At 42.8% G+C, this 26,308-nt stretch overlaps 1 protein-coding gene across 6 annotated transcripts in view; it reads right to left on the reverse strand.

Annotated features, from left to right (window-relative positions):
- PIP5K1B (phosphatidylinositol-4-phosphate 5-kinase type 1 beta) overlaps positions 1-26,308 on the reverse strand; it is a 323,529-nt gene that overhangs the window by 101,534 nt on the left and 195,687 nt on the right. For all 6 annotated transcript variants that reach the window (XM_059141853.1, XM_059141849.1, XM_059141850.1 and 3 more), the window contains 6 exons: positions 15,958-16,169; positions 14,344-14,427; positions 14,170-14,218; positions 11,485-11,569; positions 5,710-5,865; positions 369-513 (listed from right to left, as the gene is read on the reverse strand). In XM_059141853.1, coding sequence (XP_058997836.1) covers positions 369-513; positions 5,710-5,865; positions 11,485-11,569; positions 14,170-14,218; positions 14,344-14,427; positions 15,958-16,169 — 731 coding nt within the window. The remainder of the gene's footprint in view (positions 1-368; positions 514-5,709; positions 5,866-11,484; positions 11,570-14,169; positions 14,219-14,343; positions 14,428-15,957; positions 16,170-26,308) is intronic.

Below are 26,308 nucleotides of genomic sequence, written 5' to 3' on the forward strand. Positions count from 1 at the left end.
TTTTAAAGAATATGTGAATATCTTTGCAACTACCAGCAATACTATCCAGGAGTACTTGCTTCAAAAATCCATTCATAAGAAATTATTACAAGAAAAATTATGAAAGATCGGTCTTCTTACCTAGAACCAAGTATATAGTTTCAATAGGACATAATGACTAATAGTGGAGAAAAATAAGCAAGGTTTCCCCCTCAGATGTGCTTCTTGCCACACAACAAATCAAGCATGTTCTCTCTTTCTCTTACTTACAGGGCACGTGACAGTCATGTTCTGGGCGCCAGGGACAGCATGTTCTCAATTCACATCATCTCAATGTGATGCTGATGTGGTAATAACCGGAATAGTAATCTGATCGTGCTAAGGCTCACCTGTTTGAATAGAGTGCAGTCCTGTCGTGTGGACAATGTTCATCGACATATAAGGAAGACGATGAAATAGTGGTTGCCAAGGAAGCAGCTTCAAACAGTGACGGGGTACTAGGCACAAGGTCCGGCCTGTGTCGGGATCCCAGGGCTGGAAAACAGAAACACAACACACACTCGTGAATCTCCGTAATAAATGTTGCCTTAATACCTGTAATAATTTAAATCAACTCCAAAGTGTTCATTTTACGTATCAGGTTGCAAATTAAATTACGAATTCACTTCGCTCGTCTGTGCTGCCGAAGACATATAAAATAGCTTCTTGCCAACAGGTTATCCAGAAAGGAAATGGCATTAATTTACAAAATGGCTTTATGGAAATGACATTATGAATGTGCTTTTAAAAACCTAATAAAGCGATTTACTGTTTCAAAAGATGACATAAAAAGCTGGAAGGAGCTTAAGGGGATAATTCGACAGAGATTAACAGCATGATTGGCAAATGGAGAAACACACAGGGAACCTGCTTTCCCTCCCTAGGATATGCGCGTGTCTGTCATTCTCAATTTAGATCCAAGTACTCAAACTTTCTAAGAACCAGGAAACAAAGGCTGCCCAGATGAACAGCCAGCGCTCTCTCTCTTTTAAAAGATTTTATTTATTTGAGAGGAAGCCAGAGTGAGAGAGAGAGAGAGCACACAAGCTCTCTCACGGTGGGGGCGGGGGCAGAGGGAGAGGGAGAAGCAGGCTCCCTCTTGAGCAAGACGCCCCATGTGGGGCTCGATCCCAGGACCCTGTGGTCATGACCTAAGCAAAAGGCAGATGCTTAACCAACTGAACCAAGCCAGCTATGTCTTAATCCCCTTTGTGTCCATATACATCTTGAATATCATCCTTGGCTCCTCTCGGCCTCATATTTCAAGAGCCAAGGTTGCCTTTCTAAAAATGAGAAAACTCCCTATTTTCTTTTTAAAAGGTAGATGCCTGGGACACCTGGGTGGCTCGGTCAGTTAAGCGACTGCCTTCGGCTCAGGTAATGATCCCAGGGTCCAGGATGAAGCCCCGCATCGGGCTCCCTGCTCTGAGGGGGGTACTGCTTCTCTCTCTCTCTCTGAATGCTGCTCCCCCTGCTTGTGCTCTCTCTCTCTGCCCAATAAATAAATGATAAATGAAATCTTAAAAACCAAACAAACAGTAGATGCCTATAAAAGTACTTATGCGGGAAAGGAAAATGTTCAAGGCTGAGCAGTGACCCACGCCCACTCTCCCTGCGTCTGTGTGGAGTCCTTTTTCATACTGGGAGATCATTTTTAATGATCCTCACCTAAACTTTGGACAAATTCGTATCCCTTACTGCCCAGCTTGTCAGAGACAGTATCTTAATGACAGATCCAGTCACCAAGAGAAGAGCTGCTTAAAAAATACACATGCACGTCCCCAGTGACAGAACGCTACGGACCTAAGAGTTACTCCTGAGTCCTGTCCTTCAGCTTTTGCAGCGGGGCTTGCACTGATTTTTTTTTTTTTAAACCTAGGGAGATATTTTATTTTTAAAAATTTTTATGAAGACACGATTGACATAGAACACTGTATCGATTCTAGGTGTGCAACGTGACCATTCGATACACATATTTATTGTGAGATGATCATCACAATCTAGTGACCCTCTGTGTGTAGATACAACATCTTTTTTCCTGCAGTGAGAACTTTTAGGATCTATTCTTTTAGCAACTTTCAAATATACAACAGACTTTTGTGAACTAAAGTCACCATGCTGGACTGGCTTCTGTTTGATCCTTCCCCTAGACTAAACAAAGAGGATAATAAAACATAATTTTGAGGTGCTCCTGGTCCTCCTTTACAGGCTCAAAATTACGCATTTTTAGGAAGTGTATGAATGGGAAAATGGTCCTAATAGGTGCTACTGCATGAGTGTGAGGTTTTGGATTTGGGGTTTGAAGAGCTGTAGATGGAGGGAGAGGGTGTAGGTCAGAAGGGCTGCTCTGGACCAGGAGACTGGACGCACTTTGGGACATGGTGCGGCTCTGCCTCCAGGTCAGCTCAACATAAAGAATTTCCACGATGAATTAGCAGATGGTAACGGTACAGCAACACAAGTAACCAAAGTGCTCTACATGCAAAAATGAGAAAGGCTTCCATGTAACACGCCAGCTGGCTAGCGATCTTTAATATACTTGGTCCCACCTTCTTACTAAATACAGAGGATAATACGGACATGCTCAAGAGTAGTGAAGAGTGCATTCTGGAAAATGACCTCCCACCAATGAATTGCTACTCAACTTAGGGCAGATGGAGCTGGACCAGAGAGGCTCACGCAGACTGTGGTCTTGACTTCATGAGCCAGAGACTACATGAGTGGTACAGTTCAGAGAGAGACAATCTGTCCAGAGTCTTGGTCCAGACACCGGGGAGCTGAGCCCCAACGTTTAAGGACCAGCTCTCTGAAGCAGAGAGCTGTTTCCTCAAGCTCTTGTATCCTTCAACTTTTTAAAAAAACTAGCATGGTAGACAGAATTCTAGGCTGATCCCAGGTGACCTGAACACTTGTATCATCTCCCTTTGAGTGTGGGTGGAACTGGGCAATATACTAGGATAGTACAGGATGGTACAGGGCAAAAGGAATTCTGCAGATGTAATTAAGGTTACTCATATGTTAATTTCAAGTTAGTCAAAGAGAATACTCTCTAGGTGGGCCTGGCCTAATCACCTGAGCCTTTTAAATCTCTGTCTGCAGGTCAGAGATCCGAAGTGAGAGAAAGATTGACTTGTAAGAAAGTCCTGGTCTGAAGATAGAGGGGGCTGCCTGGCAAGGAATGTGGAAGGTCTCGGAGGTGGGGGGGGGCTGGAGTGGGCCCACGGCTATCAGACAGGAAGGCATAGGGACCTCCGCCCTACAACCATGAGGAAGTGAATTCCGCCAACCAGGTGATGACCTTGGAGGAGGATTTTCTCCAGCACCTAAGAGAAGCCCAGTTGACACCTTTTCTGAGACCCTGATAAGCTATGTCCAGAGAACCAAGGCGAGCCTGGCCAGAATTCTGATTTACACATGGTGGGCTAATAAACAGAGGTCCTACTAAGCTGCAGATGTTCTGGGTAATTTGCTACATGGCCAGAGAAAATGAAGACAACTGGAAAACGGACAGCGGCACAGACGAGAGGATTAAAAACTCGAGAGGAATCTGGCGATGACTTGGTGCACTGTTAAAGGGGAGCCCCCAAGCACGGGGCATTATAAAAAGGCCGAACACGGTAGCAAACTTTGTACACAGATGGCATTATTCAGATCAATTCATTTTCGTAATAGTATGTTAAAATTTTCAAAGAATATGCTCAGTAGGTTTTTCTTCAACCTTCGGTGGCTTTTTGGGTGAAGTCTCTTTAAAAATGAAGCAATGGGTGCAGTAAGTCTCCTGCACAAAACAAAACCAAAAACAAAACCCACAACCTGTGCCCTACTTCCCAGGTCTCCAGACTTTCTGGGTGGTAGGCAGTGTATGTATTATATCCTCTTCTCCCCGCACATTAACACCTGGACTCACCGCTCTAACTTCAGATGCCATCCGGTGTGTACTAGTTGAACGTTTAACTAGCACAGTTTAAAAATCAGTTAATCCTATCTCCCAGACCGCAGACACCTCGCAGTTTTACGTGTGTTCTAAGAAGCCCGGGCCATGTGGTAGGGGAGAGGCGGGCACAGGGGGAGTCTCAGGGAAAGGGCATCTCCGAGCCAGAAATGGCCGGTGGAGAGAGGAGCAAAGGCGATTCATGAACTCCTTTGCCGAAAGCACCAAATGTGGGTCTGAGCTGTTTTCTAGGAAGATGAGAAAGAAGGAAACCCCACACGACAGCGGTGGAGCGGTGCTGTAGAAGAAAACAGGAATGACCCTATCCTGACCACTCCGGGGGAAAGGAAAGCCTGAGAAGAGATCAAATGTAATCGAAGGAGAAGAAATTTTCAGGAAATGTTGGGATTCCCCAAAGAATACACTGATTTAAAAAAAAAAAAAAAAAAAGAAGCCTAAAATGTCACTTCCTCTTCTAGAATTAGAAGAGAAAAAAACCCTCATGATCAAGTCAACAAACAAGAAAAAGTATGTGATAAAATTCAACACTCACTCCTGATAAAAAAACTTTCAGCAAACCAGGAATAAAAAAGTCCTTCCTTGACCCGATTAGGGGTATCAAATACAGCCAAGTTCTTTCTCAACAGTGAAACCGGAGAGACATTCCCTTTAAAATCAGGACAAGGCAAGGCTGCCCACAATCACCAGTTGCATTCATCATTATTCTGGGAGACCGAGCTGGCAGGTGAGGACGGAAAGAAAGAGAAGGGAGGGCTACACAGTAGCAAGAAAGAGCCAGAAAACCCAAATCTTAGAAAGATGCTATTTGAAAAGACCGAAAATACATGTCTATGACTATCTCTATATGCATTTAAGAATAAAGCTAATAAAAGGGAGGTGTATGAGACAAGCAAGAGGAAAGTCACAAAGCCTTTATTAAATTCATTAAAGACCTAAATGAATGGATAATTCATTGTTACATTGTGTACACACGTATCTGTAAGGATGTGTGTATACATATGTATACAATGCATATGTGTGTTTGAAACATGCACACACAGAGACACACACACACACACTGTATGTGCACACAGAACAAGGTCCAATAGTAAAAACACAAACATGTTCAGATGTGTGACCTCCCAAGAGCGGATTATGGATTATGGATCTTTTAATTCTAAATGCCTCAGTATATCTTCCAACTTTTCCTTCCTCTTTACTGTCAACCACATATTATTTTATTCAGGTGTTTGAAAAATTTGTAGTAACTATGTCATACCGTAAATATCCTTTTGAAAATGAGTTAATAGACTTGGTTTCTTTGTTTCTTTCTTTCTTTTTTTTTTTTTTTAAAGATTCTATTTTTTATTTATTTGACAGAGAGAGATCACAAGTAGGCAGAGAGGCAGGCAGAGAGAGAGAGGAGGAAGCAGGCTCCCTGCCGAGCAGAGAGCCCGATGCGGGACTCGATCCCAGGACCCTGAGATCATGACCCGAGCCGAAGGCAGCGGCTTAACCCACTGAGCCACCCAGGCGCCCCTCTTTCTTTTTAAAAATAAGTTCCAATGTGGGGTTTGAACTCACAACCCTGAGATCAAGACCCAGCTCCAAAGACGGAGCCAGCGAGGCATGCCCCCACCTTGCTTCTTTGGGCAGGTATATTCTAATTGCTCTATCATGAATCTTTATCACCTATAGAAACAAGATCAGAAGGACTTTTTTTCCTTTCCTTTTTTTTTTGTTAAGTGACACGTCTTTACCTTCTTCGTCAAGGCTGCTGAAACTCTGCCCCTCGGTCAGCAAGTCTCGCTTCCCGTCCTTCCACTCCTGGCTAACTGAGGACACGATCTCTTGCGAGGTGGCCTTCAGGGCGGCGATGGAGTTGCAACGTTTTTTAGAAGGCGAGGCCTTCAAGGCTAGACAGGGAGGAAAAAGGAGAGACAACGATATTTACGGTAAAACCACATTAATTTTTTTTATTAAATTAAGATTTTCCTCATTCACATATGACTCATGATTTGAGCCGAGTGCAAGAGACTTTTACAGACATGAGAGGGAGACGAAACTGTTTGGGTTTTGGCAATTTTACTTGTCCACAAGGACTCGACTTCCATGAAAAGCTCCTTGAATACATGCGAACTGGAAATTGTCTCCAGATTCTGAGGTCAAGTCTTACCAGAGGTGAGACTTAAAACGTTATGTCATTAAAGGATACTTCTTCTGCCTCCAAGCAATGTTTTTCTAGCGCTGGGAGGCGGTTGGGTGGGTTGGTAAACGTAGATGGTAAACGGAGTTGAATTCTCATGACCCTGGTTTTATTAACTTGGGGACTGGGAATTTCCAAACATGCCAATGTTTAATCTTATACTCATGAAGCCTAATTTAGCCCAGTTACTTCTGGTTGCTTTTTGCTTTTAAGTGACTTTCCACTGAAGTTTCCTGCTCTCTGGGTCTTTTCTAGGTCATGGCTGCGTCAGATGTTATCGTTCACTCCCGACCTTTGTGCAAACAGCATTCTCCAGCTTCAGGAGTGTGTTGGGAACCTGAACCGAGGCACATGGACATCACCAACCATCCTGCTCGCGGAAGGGTGTCCCTTCACCTCTGATACGTCCGTGGGAGCGGCTGAGGCCGCAGACAGACCATCTCTATTTCCATGCCGTCTTCACTGCAATAATTCTTGGCTTAACACCGTTAGAGAATTCCATTGGAGGGGAGGGAGGAAAGTTGAGGCTGGTTTATGCTTTCCCTGAACAGGCAAAGCCTCTCCTCTGCCTTTGGAGGGCTGCACAGACTGGGGACCTGACAGCTGATCCATTAGAGAATTGTGTCTGGCCTTGGGAGCTCTCCAGGACTTAAATTATGGCGCTTATTTGGGGCTTACCCATAGACAGCCTCTAAGAACATAACTGGACAGGACTTTGGGTCACACCGATGGGGAAAGAATAGTGGGCAATCTCTCCACTTTAAGAGAAGGGAAGGTTTATATGTCCTATGAGCAGTTTAAGAACCATAACAATATGATCATCATCACAATAACTCCTGGAGAAGGCTTTAGGGTTTGGAGGGCGACATTGACACACCAAATCTCAAAACCCCATGTGGTTGTCCGAGGGAGGTGGGCCCTTTTATAGGTCTGACAACTGAGACTGGGAAAGTTGCGACCTGCTCAAGGTCACACAGCTAGAAAGCATGAAACCCCAGGTGCCTTTCTTCTGCCTGAAGTTGTCTAAACTGGTGTTTATTTCCTCTCTGTAGAGGAATTTCCTGGCTGATGTGAGGGGGAGAAAAGATAAAACCAGAGTGAGTTTTTTTGTTTTGTTCTGTTTTGTTTTTTGAGGGAAGGGCAATTGCTTCATTAGATTATAAATCTGTTACATGTTCTAATCCCTGACCCAAAAATTACTGAGGGAGGAACTAATTAAAAAAAATCTTCCTATATTATTGTGTAGTATAATGCTAGGTACATTACAGGTGCTCAAAACTGGCTGACTGAATGCATTATTGTCCTAAAAATCTTACAGCAGTTGTTTTTTTAACAAATTAACATACTATTATATTCCGTTCAAGAAGCTAAGTTTTACTGCTTGACACACATTATCTGGGTAGGGAATTTCAGTGATGTCTCAACATTATGATGACTAATATTTCTAGAAAAAATTATACAACTTGCAGACATTATTACAATGCGAGTATGACTCAATTTTGCGGTGGAATGAAAGACTAATAAGACTTAAAAAAGTAATTTGAAAGAAGAAACTTGAAGAGTAGGTACTATTTTCTTGGGGGTAGACGTGAGAAGGGGAAGTTTCCATCTACAAAGAACGTATACCTATATGCATTAAGGGCTTTAATAGAATTACAGTTGATAAAGCATCTTAAAGTTGTATTTTTTTTAGCTTTTAAAATTAAAAAAATTATTATTGGAGTGTAATTGACATACAATGTTGTATTAGGTTCAGGTGCACAACATATTGATTATAGACAATTCTATACATTGCTCTGTGCTCACCATGAGAAGTGTGATCACCATCTATCACTGCATAGTATTATTACTAGGATTACTTTTTATTTTTTTATTATGTTCAGTTAGCCAGCATACATAATATTGACTAAATTCCCTATGCTGTACTTTTCAGCTCCATGATTATTTTATAAGTGTGTACCTCTTAATCCCCATTATCCATCTCGCCCATCCCCCACCCACATCCCCTCTGGCAAGCAGCAGTTTGTCCATTTGCTTTTTTAAAATGCCACACAGAAGTGAGATTATATGGTAATATGGATCTTAGTCCTATTTAATTAGCATAATACCCTGTAGGTCCAGTCATGCTGTTGCAGATGGCAAGACGCCATTCTTAACGGCTGAGTAATATTCCACCGTATATAGACACGGCATCTTTTTTATCCATTCATCTGTAGATGGACACTGGGCTCCTTCTATGTCTTGGCTATTGGAAATAAAGCTGCAGTCAACACAGAGGTGCATGTACCCTTCTGAATTAGGGTTTTGATTTTCTTTGGGTAAACACCCAGTAGTGGAATTACTAATCAGTATTTCTACATTCAGTGTTTTGAGGAACTGTTTTCCACAGTGGCTACACCATTTTGCATTCCCACCAACCATGCATGAGGGCTGCCTTTTATCCACATCCTCGCCAACACTTGCTATTTCTTGTCTTTTTGATACTAGCCATTCTGACTGGAGTGAGTTGATATCTCACTGTGGTTTGATCTGCATTTTCCTGATGATTAGTGATATTGAGCATCTTTTCATGTGTCTGCTGGCCGTCTGTATGCCTTCTTTGGAAAAAAAAAGTCTATTCAAGTCCTCTGCCCATTTTTTGATCACATTTTTTTGTGTGTGTTGAGTTGTATAAGTTCTTTATATATTTTAAGTACTAATTCCTTATCAGATGTATCATTTGCAAGTATCTCCTTCCATTTAGTAGGTTTCCTTCACTGTGCTAAAGCTTTTTATTTTGGTGTAGTCCCACAAGTTTATTTTTTTTATTTTTTTAAATTTTTAAATTTTTTATTTTTTATAAACATATATTTTTATCCCCAGGGGTACAAGTCTGTGAATCACCAGGTTTACACACTTTACAGCACTCACCAAAGCACATACCCTCCCCAATGTCCATAATCCCACCCCCTTCTCCCAAACCCCCTCCCCCCAGCAACCCTCAGTTTGTTTTGTGAGATTAAGAGTCACTTATGGTTTGTCTCCCTCCCAATCCCACAAGTTTATTTTTGCTTTGGTTTCTGTTGCCTGAGCAGAAACATTCATTAATATTTTGTTTAGGGTGATAGCCAAGAGATTACTACCTATGTTTTCTTTGAGAAGTTTTAGGATTTCAGGTCTCACATTTAAGTTTTTAATCCATTTTGAGTTTATTTTTGTGTATAGTGTTAAGAACGTGATCCAGTTTCATTCTTTAGTGTGTTGCCATCCAGTCTTCCAAGCACCATTTGTTGAAGAGACGGTCTTTCCCCTACTGTGTACTGTTCCCTTCTTTGTCATAGATTAACTGACCACGTGGGTTTGGGCTTCCTTCCAGTCTCAGTCCTATACTATTGATTTATGTGTCTATTTCTGTTCTGTTCTGATGACTACAGCTTTGTAGTATATCTTGAAATCTTCGATTGTGATACTTTCAACTTTGCTCTTGTTTTTCAAGATCACTTTGGCTGTTCGGGGTCTTTGGTGGTTCCATACAAGTTTTAGGATGACCTGTTCTAGTTCCGTGAAAAATATTCTTGGTATTTTGAAAGGGATGCCATTAAATCTGTAGATTCTTTTGGGTAGTATGAATGTTTTAAAAACACTGGGTCTTCCAATGCATGCCCATGGAATATCTTAACATTTATTTGTGTCATCCTCAATTTCTTTTAGTGTTTTATAGTTTTCAGAGTACAACTATTTCACCTCCTTGGTTAAGTTTATGCTGAGGCATTTTATTATATTTGGTGCAAGTATAAATGGGATGGTTTTCTTAATTTCTCTTTCTGGTACCTCATTATTATTGTGTTGAAATGCAATGGATTGCTGTATATTAACTTTGTATCCTGTGACTTTAATGAATTCATCAATCAGTTCTGGTAGTTTTTTGGTGGAGTCTTTGGGGTTTTCTACATATGTAGTGTAATGTCATCTGCAAATAGTGAAAATTTGACTTCTTTGCCAATCTGGATGGCCTTATTTCTTTTTCTTGTTTGATTGCTGTGGTCACAACTTCCACAGCTGCAGAGTGGACATCCTTGTCTTGTTCCTGATCCTAGAAGAAAATCTCTTAGTCTTTCACCATTGGGTATAGTGTTAATTGTGGATTTTTCATGTATGTCCTTTATTGTGTTGAGGTATGTTCCTTCTAAGCCTAGTTTGTGGAGGTTTTTTTTTTTTTGTTCTTTTTTTTTTTTTTTTTTAAACAGGAATGAATGTTGTACTTTGTCCAATGCTTTTCCTGCATCTATTGAGGTGATCATATAGTTTCTTTCTTTTACTTGTTAATGTGATATATCACGCTTTTATATATCCCATTAGAATTTGTTGTGCAGGGTGCTTGGGTGGCTCAGTCACTAAGAGTGTCTGCCTTTGGTTCAGGTCATGATCTCGGCGTCCTGGGATACAGTGTCATGTCGAACTCTCTGCTCCGTGGGGGTGTCTGCTTCTCCCTCTGCCCCTCCCCCACTCATTCTCTCAATCTCTCCAATAAAAAAAAATGTAAAAAAAAAAAGAATTTGTTGTGCATTTTTGTATGCAAACCAATAACTCTGTGTGTGTGTGTGTGTGTGTGTGTGTGTGTGTGTGTATCTATACATATCTGTATCTGTAAGAACTAAATGGGATGCCTGGGTTGCACAGTCAGTTACGCAGCTTCCTTCAGCTCAGGACATGACCCCGGGGTCCTGGGATTGAGTCCCACATCGGGCTCCTTGTTCAGCACGGAGCCTGCTTCTCCCTCCGCCTGCTGCTTTCTCTAACAAATGAATAGATAAAATCTTTAAGAAAAAGTTTTCAGTTATTTGAGGAGAGCATGCGGGTATGTGCAAGTGAGTGGGAGGAGGAGCAGAGGGGGAGGAAAAGGGAGAGGGAGAGAATACCAAGCAGACTCTTCGCTGGACGCAGAGCCGGTCATGGGGCCCAACCTTGATCCTAAGATCATGACCTGAGCCAAAATCAACAGCTGGACACTCAACTGAATGAGCCACCCAGGTGTCCCCTAAATGGACCTTTAATATGATTTTTATTTTAAATATTATTCAATTTAATTGCACCATAATATATATACCCAATATAAGATAAGGTTTGACATGTAGGCAGTTTCTATTTTTTCTACCACAACCTAGGACTCTAATGATTATGGCATCAGTAAATACCTAATGGAACACTTCATCATAATTACTAAGTCACCATAGCTTTTGGGGATGAAGAGTCCAAACCCTTCTAATAAAAATCTTACAAAGATTGCCCAGAGTAAAGTCAGTAAGCTAAAAGTTAAAAAAAAAAAAAAAAAGATTCCTAAGAATCTTACCTTGAATTTTCTTGAAAACTCTGGAATTCATAAACTTCAGAAACCTGTCAGCGTAAAAGCTTGGTCGATGAACGGAAACGGTATCCTGGAAGGACAAAGCAGGTGGCACAGGTTTACCTCTCAGATCACTGCAAGCCAGAAGAGACATCTACGCAATCGGTTCTCAGCCGGCCCAACGTCCTGAGCCAGGAGGCATGGACGCTGGCAGCCGGAAATGAGCGGTATGTGTCATCTGTGCGACCCATGGTGCCCAGGAGGGAGACTGGGGAAACGGGCGTAAAGGCTCTGTGGGCAAAGTTTCCAGATATTCCTGAGGAAAGAGAGTGCGGAGAGGGGCACGGGGGAGCCAGCCAAAGGACGCGGCTTTATAAAACGAAACAGCTGATTCTCACTCCACTGTGTGCCTTGTGAAGCTTTTGGATTATTTTTTTTAAACATACAGGCAACCAGTGTTTCATCTAAAATAAAGGATAATACTGTTTTCGGTCAGGGACAAAAATTGGGGACATATGCAAAACAACCCTAATGTAAGAGTGACATGGAGGTTAAAAAGAAAATAGTGTGGTTTTGTCTCGTAGTAATCAGGTACACGGACACTGGGAAGACTCCTCGGGGACAAGACTGACTGATGACCTCCGCTATGCTGAATTATCTACTAATTAGGTAGAATTGAACTGAATTGAATTGTTAACTCAATTCTCTCGTGCTTGGCAGGAGTCTTCAGGACTGGAGGGGCATTTTATTATAAATCCAGGAAAGGAGATGGATGAAGAAGCTAATTCTACATGTTTATTCAGTAATCACGTATCTGCTAACCGAGATGCACGTTTCTAGAAAGAGTAAATGTGCCGTTTTCATTCTACGTTTGTGGATTCTAATAGGAGAAGTTCTGAAAATTTAAATTTAGATGGTATAAAGCAGCTGCTCTGGGTTTGGAAGAAAAAACCCACATTGGACCAGAGGTCTGGAGACCTGGTTCTGATGTTAGTTTGTTAGTTCCAGCCTTAATACAGCTGTGTGATCCAGGAAGAAGGCAGGGCCTCGGTGCCTCTATTTTTTTTTTTTTTAATCTGTGAAACAGGGCATTATAGGAGGCATAAGGTCATTCTGTAAACAGCGTGTTATGAAGGACACAGTACAGAGAAAGCCTCTTTGACCAAGGCCTACTGGTCCTCTAGCCCGTTAGGGATGCTGTAGAGGTGGGCATTTCTAGCTGGTCTGACACGCAGCTCCTGTGTGAAATGGACACATACGACAGGCACAGTAACTTAGAAATATCTTATGGTGCAAGACCATTGAGACTCGGACCTTGCCTTCCAAGAGAGACTGGACTGTGTTTCTCTTTGGTGCGAAGAAGCATTGCTTAGGTAAGAGGCACATTTGCAAACAAAAATGAGTCTTATTTACTGATTTCACAATTCCACAAATACATGTTCAATACAGAGATACTCTTAAGAAAAAACCAAACCCAACCCAGCAGAATGGAAGATGTGTTTTAACTAGACAAAGGTAGGGGCCTCTCAGCAGCATCTGACCAGTGGAGAACTAGGTCATTCCCATCAGAAATCTTAGCCTGGTGACAGGGAATTAACATTGTCTCAGAGAACAGAAGGAGAAGTGTGTTTACTATTTCCCTTCCATGGCGAAGATGTTATTCAGTCTCTACTTTAGTCAGCTTAGTCAGGAAGAGAAAAAAATGAACCTACCATCTTGGCTTTTAAATAGAAGGAATCTTTGACCTGAATAATAAGCCAACATTTAATTCTTAGAAACAAACCTGTGACCCTGTTACAAGTGCGTTCTGAGGAAGCCCGTTCCTTAGCCTGTAGACAAACGCAGACCTTTCACGCTGGAAGGTTATTACCAGTTTTCCACGGAACTGAGGCAGTGGAAAGTGTTCTTTCCAATAAAGGAGAAGAGTGATATCTATAATTTATCTTCTCTCAAAGGAAAGCATCTGCTAACATCTTTTTTTAAAAAAAAGGTGTGAACAAATCTTGGACTGATACCTTCTTTGGAAGTGTCACTTTAGGTTATTAACTGAGGGAGACTGAGGCTAGTAACGTTCTGTCAGCAGCAAAAAGTTCAAATCTAATACCCAGAGAGGAACATGCATGTGTGTTATGTGGGTTGAGAGAGAGAGGGGGTTCGGGAGGGAGGCTGTTGGTGGATAGTTGATTGTTTTCTTTGGTTATACAATTCTGAGTTCAACAGATATCCTCATGCCAGTCAGTCTTAGTCCTATATCCAACTGTAACTTCGTATGTCTTGTGTTGAAAACTAAAGGGCATCATTTTATTTTATCCTTATATCAGTCCAATGAGGCAAGTACTAGGTACTATTACCATGTCTCTTGGAGAGATGGGAAACCAGGCCAAGAGAGGCCAAATCACAAGCAACGTGTCTGGCAGGTTCAAATCCCGGGCTGTGGTCCACCAAAGTCAGGTTCAGACCACGCCACAGCTCAGTCTTGTGAGAACCTCATTGTAACTGCCCTCCTGAGCTTCCGGGGCCCAGGCAAAGAGTCTCCCCTTCTTCCCAGCATCCTCTCCTTTCATAAGTGTGTCCAGATTTCACGCAAAAATAAGACATCATTTTCTCTGCTGACGTGACTTCCTAGACACCCCCTAAAGTCTGAGAAATCAGAAAAATATATAGATATCAAGGAACATGATAATCACATACCCCATCATAGACCAGAGCTTTCCAGGAATGTTCTAGCTTCTTCATTAACCTAAACATAAAGACACAGAAACATACAAATGAGAATGTAAAATCATTCCCATGCAGTGGATTTTCAGAATACCTTTTGTTGATTTATTTTGAAATAAGGAAAGGCTACTTCCCCAAATCTCTTACCTATATGATTGCAGAATATCAATAATGCCCATAAATAAAAGTAGTTTTTCTCCCTTATGGCTTTTAGCTGGAATGCCTCCCATTCTGTTGATAGAGCAAGAGAGAAAATAGTTTATGACATATAATGGGAAGTTAAAAATCACTTCTAATAAACAGACTAAATAAAAATGGACAACTTTAAGAATTCTGGACTCCCAGTCTTTTTTTTTTTTTTGCCTTGGGTAAGGTCTCCCTGGGAATCCAGAATGCTGAACTTCCCACACAGGAGAATGAAAATGTAGCTGTTGACTCAGGACAGCTGGACGGGAAGAATCCAAACAAAAAATCATTCCTATTTTAAAACTACGGGAACGAATTTTTAAAGTATTTTTTAAATACTCCCCTTTAAAAATGCAATGCTTTTACCTATTTGCTGTGAAGTGTAACATATTTAAAAGAACCCATTCCTAGGAGGCCAAGGACCACTATTAGCATTTGGTAAACCCGTCTAGTGTAAATGTGTGTTTTTAGGTGTTTATTAGTCCACAAAAGCAACAATTTAACATGCTTTATAACTTGAATTCTTCAATCGCTAAGTGATTAGACATTTGCTTGTATTCAATGATAATGTGTTTTTTATGGCTCTGTAGTTTTTTATGCTGATACAGAATCCCTTGTTTAATTGACTATTGGGCATTTAGATAGATGGAGAAGTGAGGATTTTTTAAAAGTTTGATATGTATTCCTTTATAAAAGTGAAATATGGGGGCGCCTGGGTGGCTCAGTGGATTAAAGCCTCTGACTTCAGCTCAGGTCATGGTCTCAGCATCCTGGGATCAAGCCCTGCATTGGGCTCTCTGCTCAGCGGGGAGCCTGCTTCCTCCTCTCTCTCTGCCTGCCTCTCTGCCTACTTGTGATCTCTGTCTGTCAAGTAAATAAATAAAATCTTTACCAAAAAAAAAGAAAAAGTGAAATATGTCCGTGATTTAATCATTGTTGGAGACTCCTAAAAGGCAGATTGCTAACGGCCAAGGAAAGCGGCGCCTTCCGTTCTCTCTCTTGTACAGCTGGTCAATGCACGTGACAATCAGCCGCGGCAGTAATTTTCCTCGGTTGCAATTGTTTCTGTTCGTCAGTGTGGACTTTATATATGCAAACGGATCCTGCAGTTACCAGCACATCTGGCTAAGGCAAGAGACCACATCTGCCAGGGGGTAGAGGATCCGGCAGAAGAGAGTCCTCTCCTGCAGACGAGGAGCTCTGAATGACAATGCAATTCCGACCCTGTGTCTGCTTAAATACGCGTTGATTCAAATTCAAAGTATGTTCTCCCTGTTGTGGGGGACGTTTTGAATATGGAGCCAGTGGGGGTAGCCAGAAACACTTTGGGCCATTGTTCCGAAATGGAGCCATTGGAAAAAAGTGAGCACACGGGGGAAAGAATGCTAATCGCCGCACCGCCAGGCATCTAGTTACCCGGAGAGGAGCAGAAATGAAGGCTGCTCGACCCATTTTAGCACCGGGTATGAATCCGTTCTCAAAGAGCCCTCATGGACGGCACATGATTGCGTGTCATTCCCCACTGCCATGGGCCGCCACGACCCGGAGGGTGTGCAGGAGGGCGGGTGCACTTACGTGTCCGGGTTCTCTGCGATGATCCCATCTCCAGGTTTGCCCGGACCCTGGATGGATTCCATCGCCGTGGAATAGAGGACCTTCTGCATCCCGGACCGCTTAGCATCAGGCACATTCTGTGAGTTCTCCTCTTCCTTCTCTTTGAGGGAATGGTCCAAGATGTGGATTCCCAGCAAAAGGCTATAGTCCATGATTTTGAAGCTCTCCAGCACCTGCGGAAGAAAAAGAACCAGGCGGCCGGTCAACAGAAGGGGGTAAGTCTCAGCGGCAGAGAATCAGAGAGTTCTAGAGATGCAGATGCACAGCTCCCGTGTCCCTTCCAGGGCATGGCAGATGGAGGAAAACCAAAATAAAAATATTTGAGGTTATTATTAGGTCAAGTTTAGTAGGGATTATCACAACGGCTCCAAGAGGATATTTTTTATGCAAACCTAAAGCAAGCACAGCTTTTTCTAACCGTCGGTGAACGCTTCCCTCGTAACATTTATTGAGCACTTCCCACATGCCAGGTTCTAAGGAGGTTCACTCAGATCCAACCCTCACAACTCTTTGGACGAGGTACTACGACTGTCTCTATTTTACAGAGGAATAAAATGAGCCAGAGGGAGACAAGGTAATTCGTTCGGTATGACGCAGCTTAGAAGTGGCACTGTGGGGATGTGAACCCTGGCAGTCACCTCCAGTGGCCACACACTTTTTTTTTTTTTTTTAAGATTTTATTTGCCAGAGAGAGAAAGAGAGTACACACAAGCAGGCAGAGGGGCAGGCAGAAGCAGGCTCCCTATCAAGCAAGGAGCCCGATGCGGGACTCGATCCCAGAACCCTGGGATCATGACCTGAGCTGAAGGCAGCGGCTTAACCCACTGAGCCACCCAGGCGTCCCCAGTGGCCACACTCTTAAACACCAGAGCACAGATACCCCCAACTAAGGGTCTCTACATGCTTGTATCCTCCTCCGTACGAGGACTCGGCCCGAAGGTGTTTCTGTCTGAATTCCGTTCTCTACATCTTAACCTTGCTGGTCTCCTTGGGAAAGTTGGCGTTTCCAAGTGGCCATTCGGTTCCCAGCAGAAGTGTTTTTTAAAAAATTATGATCTCAATAAACAACAGGACTTCATGCTTAGTTACCCGCTCAGCAAACAGTGGGGAAGAGAAGGAACGAAGAGTAGCTGAAGGCAGCCAGACAGAGGAGGGAGAGACGCTCTGACAGGAAAATGGCGGGAAATAAGGTCAAGGGAAGAGGGAATGCGCATGCGTTCCCGGGGTGAGCGGGGCTTTGACACTCAGGCGGCTTCTTCCAGGGGAAGAGTATTCAGGAGAGCATGAAAATGGGGTGTTTTCCTCTATGATAAACAACTTCTCCTAGGGGGCTGAGACTTCTAAACGCCTGGCGTTTCTCACACAAAACTGCTCAGGAAATCAAAACCAGCCCAGAAATGAAGACAAGCCTGCGTGGCAGAACAGTTGTCTCTGAATCAGCAGGATAATCTGTCGCTATAGCCCAGTTAGGGAATGTCTTTGAGGGGCAGAGTGTATGATAACTCTTTAACCAGAGACTGAAGACCCAGAATGCCATAGGCTTTCCTCATTACTCTTTAGCCCAAATGCTTATTTATATATTTAAAAAATTTTTTTAAAAATTTAAATTCAATTTAGTTAACACATAGTATGTTATTAGTTTCAGGGGAGCCCGACTGCTCTTTGATCAGACATTTATGATAGAGATATAGCAATCAGGGGTTGGACCCGAGGATTTATACACCTGTGGCCTCTGTAAGGGGGGTCTGTGAACTATGACATAGCTGGCCTTCCAGAAATATGGTTATCCCTGGGTCTCACGCATCGACGAGGAAAAACGAAAGGGGGCTGCCCATGAGTATCAATTATTCAGAGTATCAATGATTCATCGCTCAGTTTACTCAACTAAGTACTTCGAGAAAGGAGGCAGGCAAGAGCTGAGTGTAGAGTCTTACTATTTAAGAGGTTTACGCCATGGAACTTTCTAACCCAAGAGAGTGACCCGATAGTCATGTGGACCCAGCTTCCCTAAGCTAAGAAGAAGTGGAGTCAAGGATGAAGGAAGAGGGAAGGGTGGCAGGAAGAGTTCCTCACCACTGCCCCGATGATTCGGCAGCCAACCCATTGGCTGGGTCGCCAGGGAGACCCATCAGCACCTTCCTCATGCCTCCATGAGGAAGTCCGATAAGAAAGCAAGCCAGCTTTGTATCACGGGTGCCAAGGACCCAACCTCTTACGAAGAAACACTAACAGATATTGGACACTTTCTTCAGACAAAAACAAGAGTAGAAGGACCTGGGTGCCTGGGCGGCTCAGTTGGTTAAGCAACTGCCATCGGCTCAGATCATGATCCCAGAGTCTCAGGATCGAGTCCCGCATTGGGCTCCCAGCTCCACGGGGAGTCTGCTTTTCCCTCTGACCTTCTTCCCTCTCATGTTCTCTCTCACTGTCTCTCTCTCAAATAAATAAATATAATCTTAAAAAAAAAAAAAAAAAGTAGAAGGACCTTAGCTTTTGTAACTGTCAACCATACTGAAAGGGTGTCTTGGAAACAGCGCCCCCTCAGACGGCGTCATAGTCCTGCCCGGGGATCACCACCTGCAGACACCAGGTTTCTGACTCCCAGGTACCAGAGCTCGCGTGTCCCTTCCTAGAGAGGCTTTGGGGTAAAGGACCTAAAAGATAAAGGGCACGGACTCTGACCTAGGCAGGTCACATCGCCTCCCTACGCCAGTTTCCTCCTCTGCGGAAGGCCGACATTATTATTACACACAGCAGAAGGTGCTTGTGAAAATTCAACATGGAAATGCAGAGAAAGTGCCTGGAAAAATTCTTGGTACAGGGAAAATACCCAATTAGCTGTTAGGTACCCTCATCCTGACTATAAGTCACGGAGACTCATGGCTCACACTGGTGTGAGAGGCTACAGAACTTGTCTTGATGTAAACACCCTTGAAGTGACACTTCTGACTACAAAATGCACAAAAAGCCCAAAAAATACGACTGCATTTTTGGCCAGCTTACCAGCGCCCTTTGGGCCCCTTTAAAAGTTCTGGGTTGAGTGTCTGATGGGAAATGGACAGCTGGCCGCACCGCAGTTCTGGTCCAAGGGCTCTAACTCCACGGCCCCGCCATCTGGGCCAACAGCCCCGTCGTCAGTGAGCAAAATTCACAGCCTCATGCTCTGTGAGGCCCAGACGCCCCACTGCTAAGTGTCCCCGCACAGCAGTACCCAGGCTCCAAAATCAAATTCTAATCGGACCCTGGGACCATGCTGTGGGCATTCCTGCCAGGCATCCAGCACGCTTACAGCAAGGTGTGGGGAAATGGAAAGGTCCTTGTGAACGTCCCAATTCTTTCTCTCTCATCCGCAGAGTATCGGCAAGGCAGTTCTGCTTGTTAAAAAGCCTCTTTATCAAGTATTTTCCCTTAAATTCCCAATGCAAGATTCAACCTGAACCGTCTGGTTTGTACTCAGAGGCTCTTCTCCCACCCAAGGACAGGCCAAACGGAACGGGTGTCTTTTATAAGTGATCCAAAGTCAGGCCGGGGTCCAGTTTTAATTCCTGATGTTTTCCTGATTTCCTGATGCTTTAAAGTCGCCAAATATTTGTCCTGGCTTATTTAAAACAACAACAATAACAAGCCTCCAGAGAGAATTCACTATGAAAAAGCTACACCTAACTTTTTAAAAGCGAATCATTTTCTCTGTGTTCTCAAGCTGGATCGTCAGAGACCCTGAAGGGTACTGAATTGTCTCTAGGAAGCCTGGCTCCTGCTTTCAGAGTGAAAAGCTTAAAAAAGAGGACTCTACACAGAAGGACCATGGAGTTACCTCTGGAAAGACCAACATCTACCTTTCCCTCATTATAATGCCCAAATCTCCACCCAAGCAGGGAAGCACAAGCCGCATTTATAGAACTTCTAATGCACGTATAGGTGCGTTAGCTTAAGGCGTCTGAATGACCTTCTGTCCATGTCTACAGCTGGTAACAAGGCTTCCCTGTCTAAATACTCATCCTAACCCCAAATAAGAGACACCCACCCACGGTTACCTGGACAGTCAGGGCTTTGGAAGTCATTCCCTGTGATCTCTTTTTTCGCTGCAAAGAAAAGTTCTCTTTGTGGGACAACCACCACCCCCACCACAAAAAAAAGATAAATTCTATTCCCACTGTGTGGGAAGTGACCATGATAGTTAGATTTGGCGTTAGGTAAAGTCATCATCTACCAAAAAAAAAAAAAAAAAAGAAAAGAAAAAGAAAAAAGGAAGAAGAAGAGAAATATATAGGCATAGATTTTAAGTCAAATTCCAAAACTTCCGTAATGAAAAAAAAAAAAAATTCTGGGAACAGATTTTAGTCACGTGCCCTGCAGATTTGCATCAATTAGGAACAAAATAGTTGTTATGCATATCCTCCCCATTCCTTAATTAAAGGAATCAAATATATCTGCCAAAATCTTAGCACGTGTGAGCCTCGGGAGTGTGCAACATTCTGTGACATGACAGACACCCATCAGTCAAGTCTGTCACTCAGGGGCGAAAACACTCTTTTTCTAGAATGTCTGCCTGACCTGGCTGTGGCTGGTGGGTTTTGTAGCTGTGTGTTTGCTTTGCAAAATGGTATTTATTGTCAAAGCCAGATTTCTCCTCCTTCTCTCTCAAGGACTATTTTAAGACAATAACAATACTGGAAGATAGTAAAAAAAAAAAAAAAAAAAAAAAAATTCAGTGTTGGAGCATCTGGTACAAAAATCCTGAAGACATGATCAAAACTCTCTATTCCCAAAGAAAGCATCTTCTTCGGGTTCTTATCCCTGGGCACTATGTTTGGAAGACTCTTCTCATAGAATTTCTATAGAATTTATGAACCAATGTGGGAAATGTGATGTTGTCACTGTGGTCCTGTCTCCATGGCTAAAGGTCAGCAAGACTGCCTGCTCCTCCTGCTCCGTTTCCACCTTCTGTGCCCACACTCGCTGCACACTGTTCCTGTCCCCTTCTAGAAGGAGCAGGAGCAGCTGGGCGGTGGGTGAGGCTCTGGGTTCTGGGAGCCAGGCAGTCTGGTTTCACTCATGGCTTCCCCATGTGTCCCTGTGCAAGGTACGGAGCTGTTCTGCGCCGTGTTCCCTCATCTGTAAAAGAGAGACAATGGGAACTCTGACCTTAGAGGGTTACTGTGCAGACCGAGTTCATCCACGTCCAGTCTTAGGACATACAGGATATACAGAGATATACAGTAACCAGGATATACAGAGAACCCAATGGGAACGACTACTGTCACTGTTATTCTGCCTCCTGTAGGCTCATCCCTGCTGGCCATTGCCCCTGGAGTCCCCACTCGCCCTCAGCCTTTGTTCCCTGCCTTCCTGTTTGTCTTTGCCTGCCTTTCCTTTAGTGAACATCTTCGTTCTCTTAACACTTTTCTCTCTCTACTTTACAGCAGTGACATTCTGCTGAAATTGAGCCTCTAGTCGGTCCCAGGCACCAAGGAAGTTGCTAGAACTTCAGGGGTAAGTAAAATTGGCAATACCATCCTCAAAATTACCCAATTACAGACTGGAATAAGGCCTGGAAGGAGGAAATCAGGCTGCTGTGGAGACAACCCACACAAGGGCTACCTATTTTTGAATGAGGAGTATTTCAACAGTCCAGATAAGAGACGGTATTTGACATTCCATACACATTTTAGTATTATTTGTTCTGGTTTGTTCCTGGATAGCCAAAGCCATCTTGAAAGAGAAGAACAAAGCTGGAGGAATCATAATTCCAGATCCACTACAAAGGTATGGTAATCCAAACACAATGGGACTGGCACGAAGACAGATCAGTGGACTACAACAGGGGCCGGAAATAAGCCCATACCTATATAGCCGACTCGTCTATGACAAAAGCAGCAAGAATTTTCAAATGGGGGAAAAGATGGTCACTCTGTCAATAAATGGTGCTGGGAGAACTGGACAGCTACATGCATGCAAAAGAATGAAACTAGACGACTTTCCAAACCCTCTGCAAAAACAAATCCAGTATGGGTTAAAGACCTGAAAGTGAGAGTGGAAACCATACAAATCCTAAAAACAGCATAGGCAGTCATCACTCTGACATCAGCCATAGCAACACTTTTCTAGGTATGTCTCTTGAGGCAAAGGAAACAAAGACAAGATTCAACTATTCGGACTGTATCAAAACAAAAACCTTTGGCCGAGTGAGGGAAACCATCCACAAAACAAAAAGCAACCTACTGAATGGAAGAAGATGTTTGCAAATGACAGATCCACTAAGGAGTTAATATCCAAAATATATGAACTTACACAATGTAACACCAAAAAACAACATCCTCACTAAAAAATGGCCAGAGGACCGAATAGACCATTTTTTCAAAGAAGACATTCAGATGGCCAACAGACAACAAGAAAAAATGCTCAACATCACTTATCATCAGGGAAATCGTGAGCACAGCATGATGTTTAAACTTGTCTCATCGCTAGGCTGTACACCTGAAACTAATTTAACATTATGTGTCAACTACACTCAAATAAAAAAATTCCCAAAAAAGATGTTAACTTGAATATGGATGGCAGCAGGGGAGTTTGAGGGAGAAGTGGAAAAAAATTCTGAGCATCTCTTAGCGCATAGATTCTAGCTATTATCTCTCTACGGACAATTCCCAAAATCTTTTCTTTAGGTCAAACTCTTTCCTAAGCTCTTGGCCTGTGTATTTCCAACGGACTTCGGGACATTCCTAAACTTCTATGCAACTGTCTAGCTATACCCCTTAAATCTTATTTTTCCCCCAAAGCAGTTCCTTTCCCTCATTTCTCTCTCTTACTCCATATCAGTCTATGGATTTCAGACGTCCTGACTCCTATTCCTTCCACTAAGCTGCCCAATCCAGCAGCTTCTACAAATGGAACATTCCTTTGTGCTAATGCCTTGATTTCAACTTCTCTTTCTCCCACCTTCCCATCTATTTCAGATGCCCTCGCTTGACCAGGTTGTGTCACACCCCTAGGTCAAAGCCTTCAGCCTCTCACCATGGCTCACGTGACACTGAAGGTTCTTGCTACTGTGGCCCCAGCCAACATCTGCCTGTTATTTAACATCTGTCTAGGGACCTCTTCCAGGCTGGTCAAGCTAGAATCACTTAGTTACCCATAAATGTGCCCCAAAGGTGTCATTCATTCTGTTTCTTCTGGAAGGTCCTTCCTATTCTTTTCAACTCTTGCTGGTTTTTCAAAGCCTGTCTCATCTCCTAGCTTCATGAAAACTAGACTCATGATCTCCATAAAATGTTGAGAACACATCCCCCCTCTGAAAACTGAAGCACATTATCAGATCCCTCCATGGGATAAAACTTGGGTTGTATCTGTATTTTTCCTACCATACACACCAGACTGTTCTGCTCACCAAAGGCTTGTTTTGCTTTGTTCCCTGCTGTGTACTCTGATCAGAGCAGAAATGTCTATTTTTTTATACTGCTGTCCATGTGGGCAAGCAAATGAAAACCAAAATATTCAGTAGCAAAGAACACAGAGCCCTACATCTTCCATCTCAAATATAAGAACTTGATAACTGCATTTCAAGATCACATGGCTTGTGAAAAACCTTTAGCATTGAAAGTATTGACTGTGATTACATCCTCTGTATTGTCAGAAGAATAAAGCTAATAGCGTTTTCAAACCTACCCACACTAGGGGTATTTGTAAACACCATGTTAAGGCTGTTACAGAGACTTTATATTTACTGATTAGTAGGCATACAACTAAAAGGCAGATATGAGGCTAGCTTATTTTGCTATAAACTAGGCTGATCTTAGAGTCTAGGAAGAATGTCACTTTTTAGGACACTTTTGCAAAGAGAGGGTGTCACAAGTGGGATCACCTTGAAGGACTATTACACCAATCAAGAGTGCTCAGCGTTGGCTCTCTGTTCTAAAACACAGCTCAGGGCCTGCTTACTTTTCTTGCCCTCTGTCTCTCCGCATTTCCAATCTGTAAGGGATGTGGAGTTAGGCAGATATGAGGCTGAGAAAGGATCATCACTGGATGAGTCCCAAAGACCTTCTGAAAAACAGCCACATTTAAAATTTGGCACCCAGTACCCAAAGATAGTAAGTGTGGCCAAGATAAAGACAGAAGGTGGTCAAGTAATGTGGACATGATACTTGATGCAAAATGGAGAAGGCCTGGGATTCCAGGAGGAAAAGAGATGCTTCAGTAATCAGATCTTAGGCAACCAAGGTTTCTTCTAATTACTTCTCATGTCACAGGGGTTCTGATGGAAATTAGTCCATTCAGTAAATATTTTCTCGAACACTTACTATGTGCTAGGCAGTCTCTTGTTTGGAAGCCCCTGGAGCATTGTGGCTACCCTATGACAGAACCAGAACAGCACCATTTTACAGGTCTAGTCAGTGGTCATCAACATCTGCTAACATCATGGAAAGAAAGACATCCTGACACTACATGCCTCCTGGTGAGAGGAAACAACTCCAAAAACAAAGTCAAACCCAAGTTTGACTAAGCCTGTGGATCCAACAACCGATCTAAAGGAAAAACAGGGGAGAGATGCACATGTTAAAAGAAACTGTGGGGACATCATCAGCAACAGCTGGACTGTTGGAAAAACAAACCAATTTCTTCACCAAATATCCTCACAAAGAACAAATGCGTGACCGAGTCGGGGGAGGGGTGGTGCTTGACATGTAGCCCTTGTTTCAACACTAATTGAAACTAACTATTTCTGAAACAGTTAGAAATTTGAACACTGACTGGGAAGAATTAATGTTGTAAAGGCATGATAATACAATTGTGATTTTTTTTTTTTAAAAGGAGGCTTTAGTTTTCAGGGATTCTTCACGTTTGAGAAAAATAATGTGATGCCCAGAATGTGCTTCAGATTCAGTGGGGGGAGGGGGCTGTGGGAAGACACACGTTTGGCCCTGAGCTGAAAATCCACATAGCTGGGTACAGGGCACACTGGGGTCCTTCACACTGTTCTGTCCACTTCTGCATATACTTGAACTTCTTAAAAATAAAGTTTAATATACTGAGGTGCTTCGATGAAATGCATTTGCATTCTGTTTAGAGGTAACTTCCTACTATCTCTGCTGAGGGCAGACTAGAGATGGCAGAGGTAAAGATGAAAATGAAGTACTTGGGATCTTAGCTAAAATGGTTAAAGCAGGAAACTTGCTATCTTTGACCCTCGTCTCCCCTGATCACAGAACAGCGGACGGATAACCAAACCAACCAAATGTGGAGCCGACAGGGAGATGTCTCAAAGTCGCTGAGTAATTTTTCCAGCTGGCCTACAGTCTAGTCCTTAAATAAAGAAGAAAATGATAGGCAAAAGCATTTGTGTTAACTCCATACTACAAGCCAACCCAGTCCTGAGGCTTTGATGCAGGTGGATGTCCTTGGACGCATCGGTGTAGGGTCAAATATATCCAAGGGTCTGCCTTTCCACCCAGAGCAGGCTCCTTGGAGTGTATACGGCTCCTGAATTACTGCAGGTACAAGTCAGTTAGAGCTGAATATTGCCTTTTAAATTTAATTTAATTTCCTCAATAATGCTCGGAGTGTTCCTTGCTAATATAATAAAGAGAAAAAAACAGGCTGTGACAAGCCACACAGTTTTGGCTGGTAACGCAGACAGAAATAAATATTCAGTTCTTAGCCTGGTTATGGCAATCATGTGTTTTTCACTGTGTCTAATGCAGTGATTTAGAATTCGGGGCTGTGCTGCGTTGACCTGTTTTTGTGCTCACTTGAAAAGTTTGCAGTCATCAAAGCATACCTTAGACTCTAGAGGCCATCTACCATTTTCAAAGATTACATGTGACTATAGATGTATATGTATACATACATATACATGTATATATCATATAGAAGTTACATATTATGTACATATTAAGTTACATATTACTATATATCATTTAGAAGTTATGTAATATGTAACTTCCATATTGGGTGAGTTTTGGGTTGTTTCTTTATACTTGGTTTCTATAAATAAACATGTCTTAATATATTATTTTGTAAACACGTTTAAATGTTATGTATTATAAGGGCCAAGTCCTTCCGATTAGAGATTATCTGGGGGCTGGCAAGCTGTTTGTTGAGACTTGCAGGCCACGCTTGGCACATGTTTCCACATCCACTCCAATAAATGAGGGGAAATTCAGCCATTTGTCTTCCCCCTCTCTGGGTAAAGAAGAAATCGCACCCCCTTCGCCCTCTCTGCTCCCTCTAATGGACAGAGAAAGAAAAATGGGAGAGTGTCTGTCCGCCATGAATAAGAGCTTGATGGTTTAGATGTGACTGTAAACTCCAA

The sequence above is a fragment of the Mustela lutreola genome, chromosome 12 (assembly GCF_030435805.1).
Source record: "Mustela lutreola isolate mMusLut2 chromosome 12, mMusLut2.pri, whole genome shotgun sequence".
In the NCBI taxonomy this organism is placed as follows: domain Eukaryota; kingdom Metazoa; phylum Chordata; class Mammalia; order Carnivora; family Mustelidae; genus Mustela; species Mustela lutreola.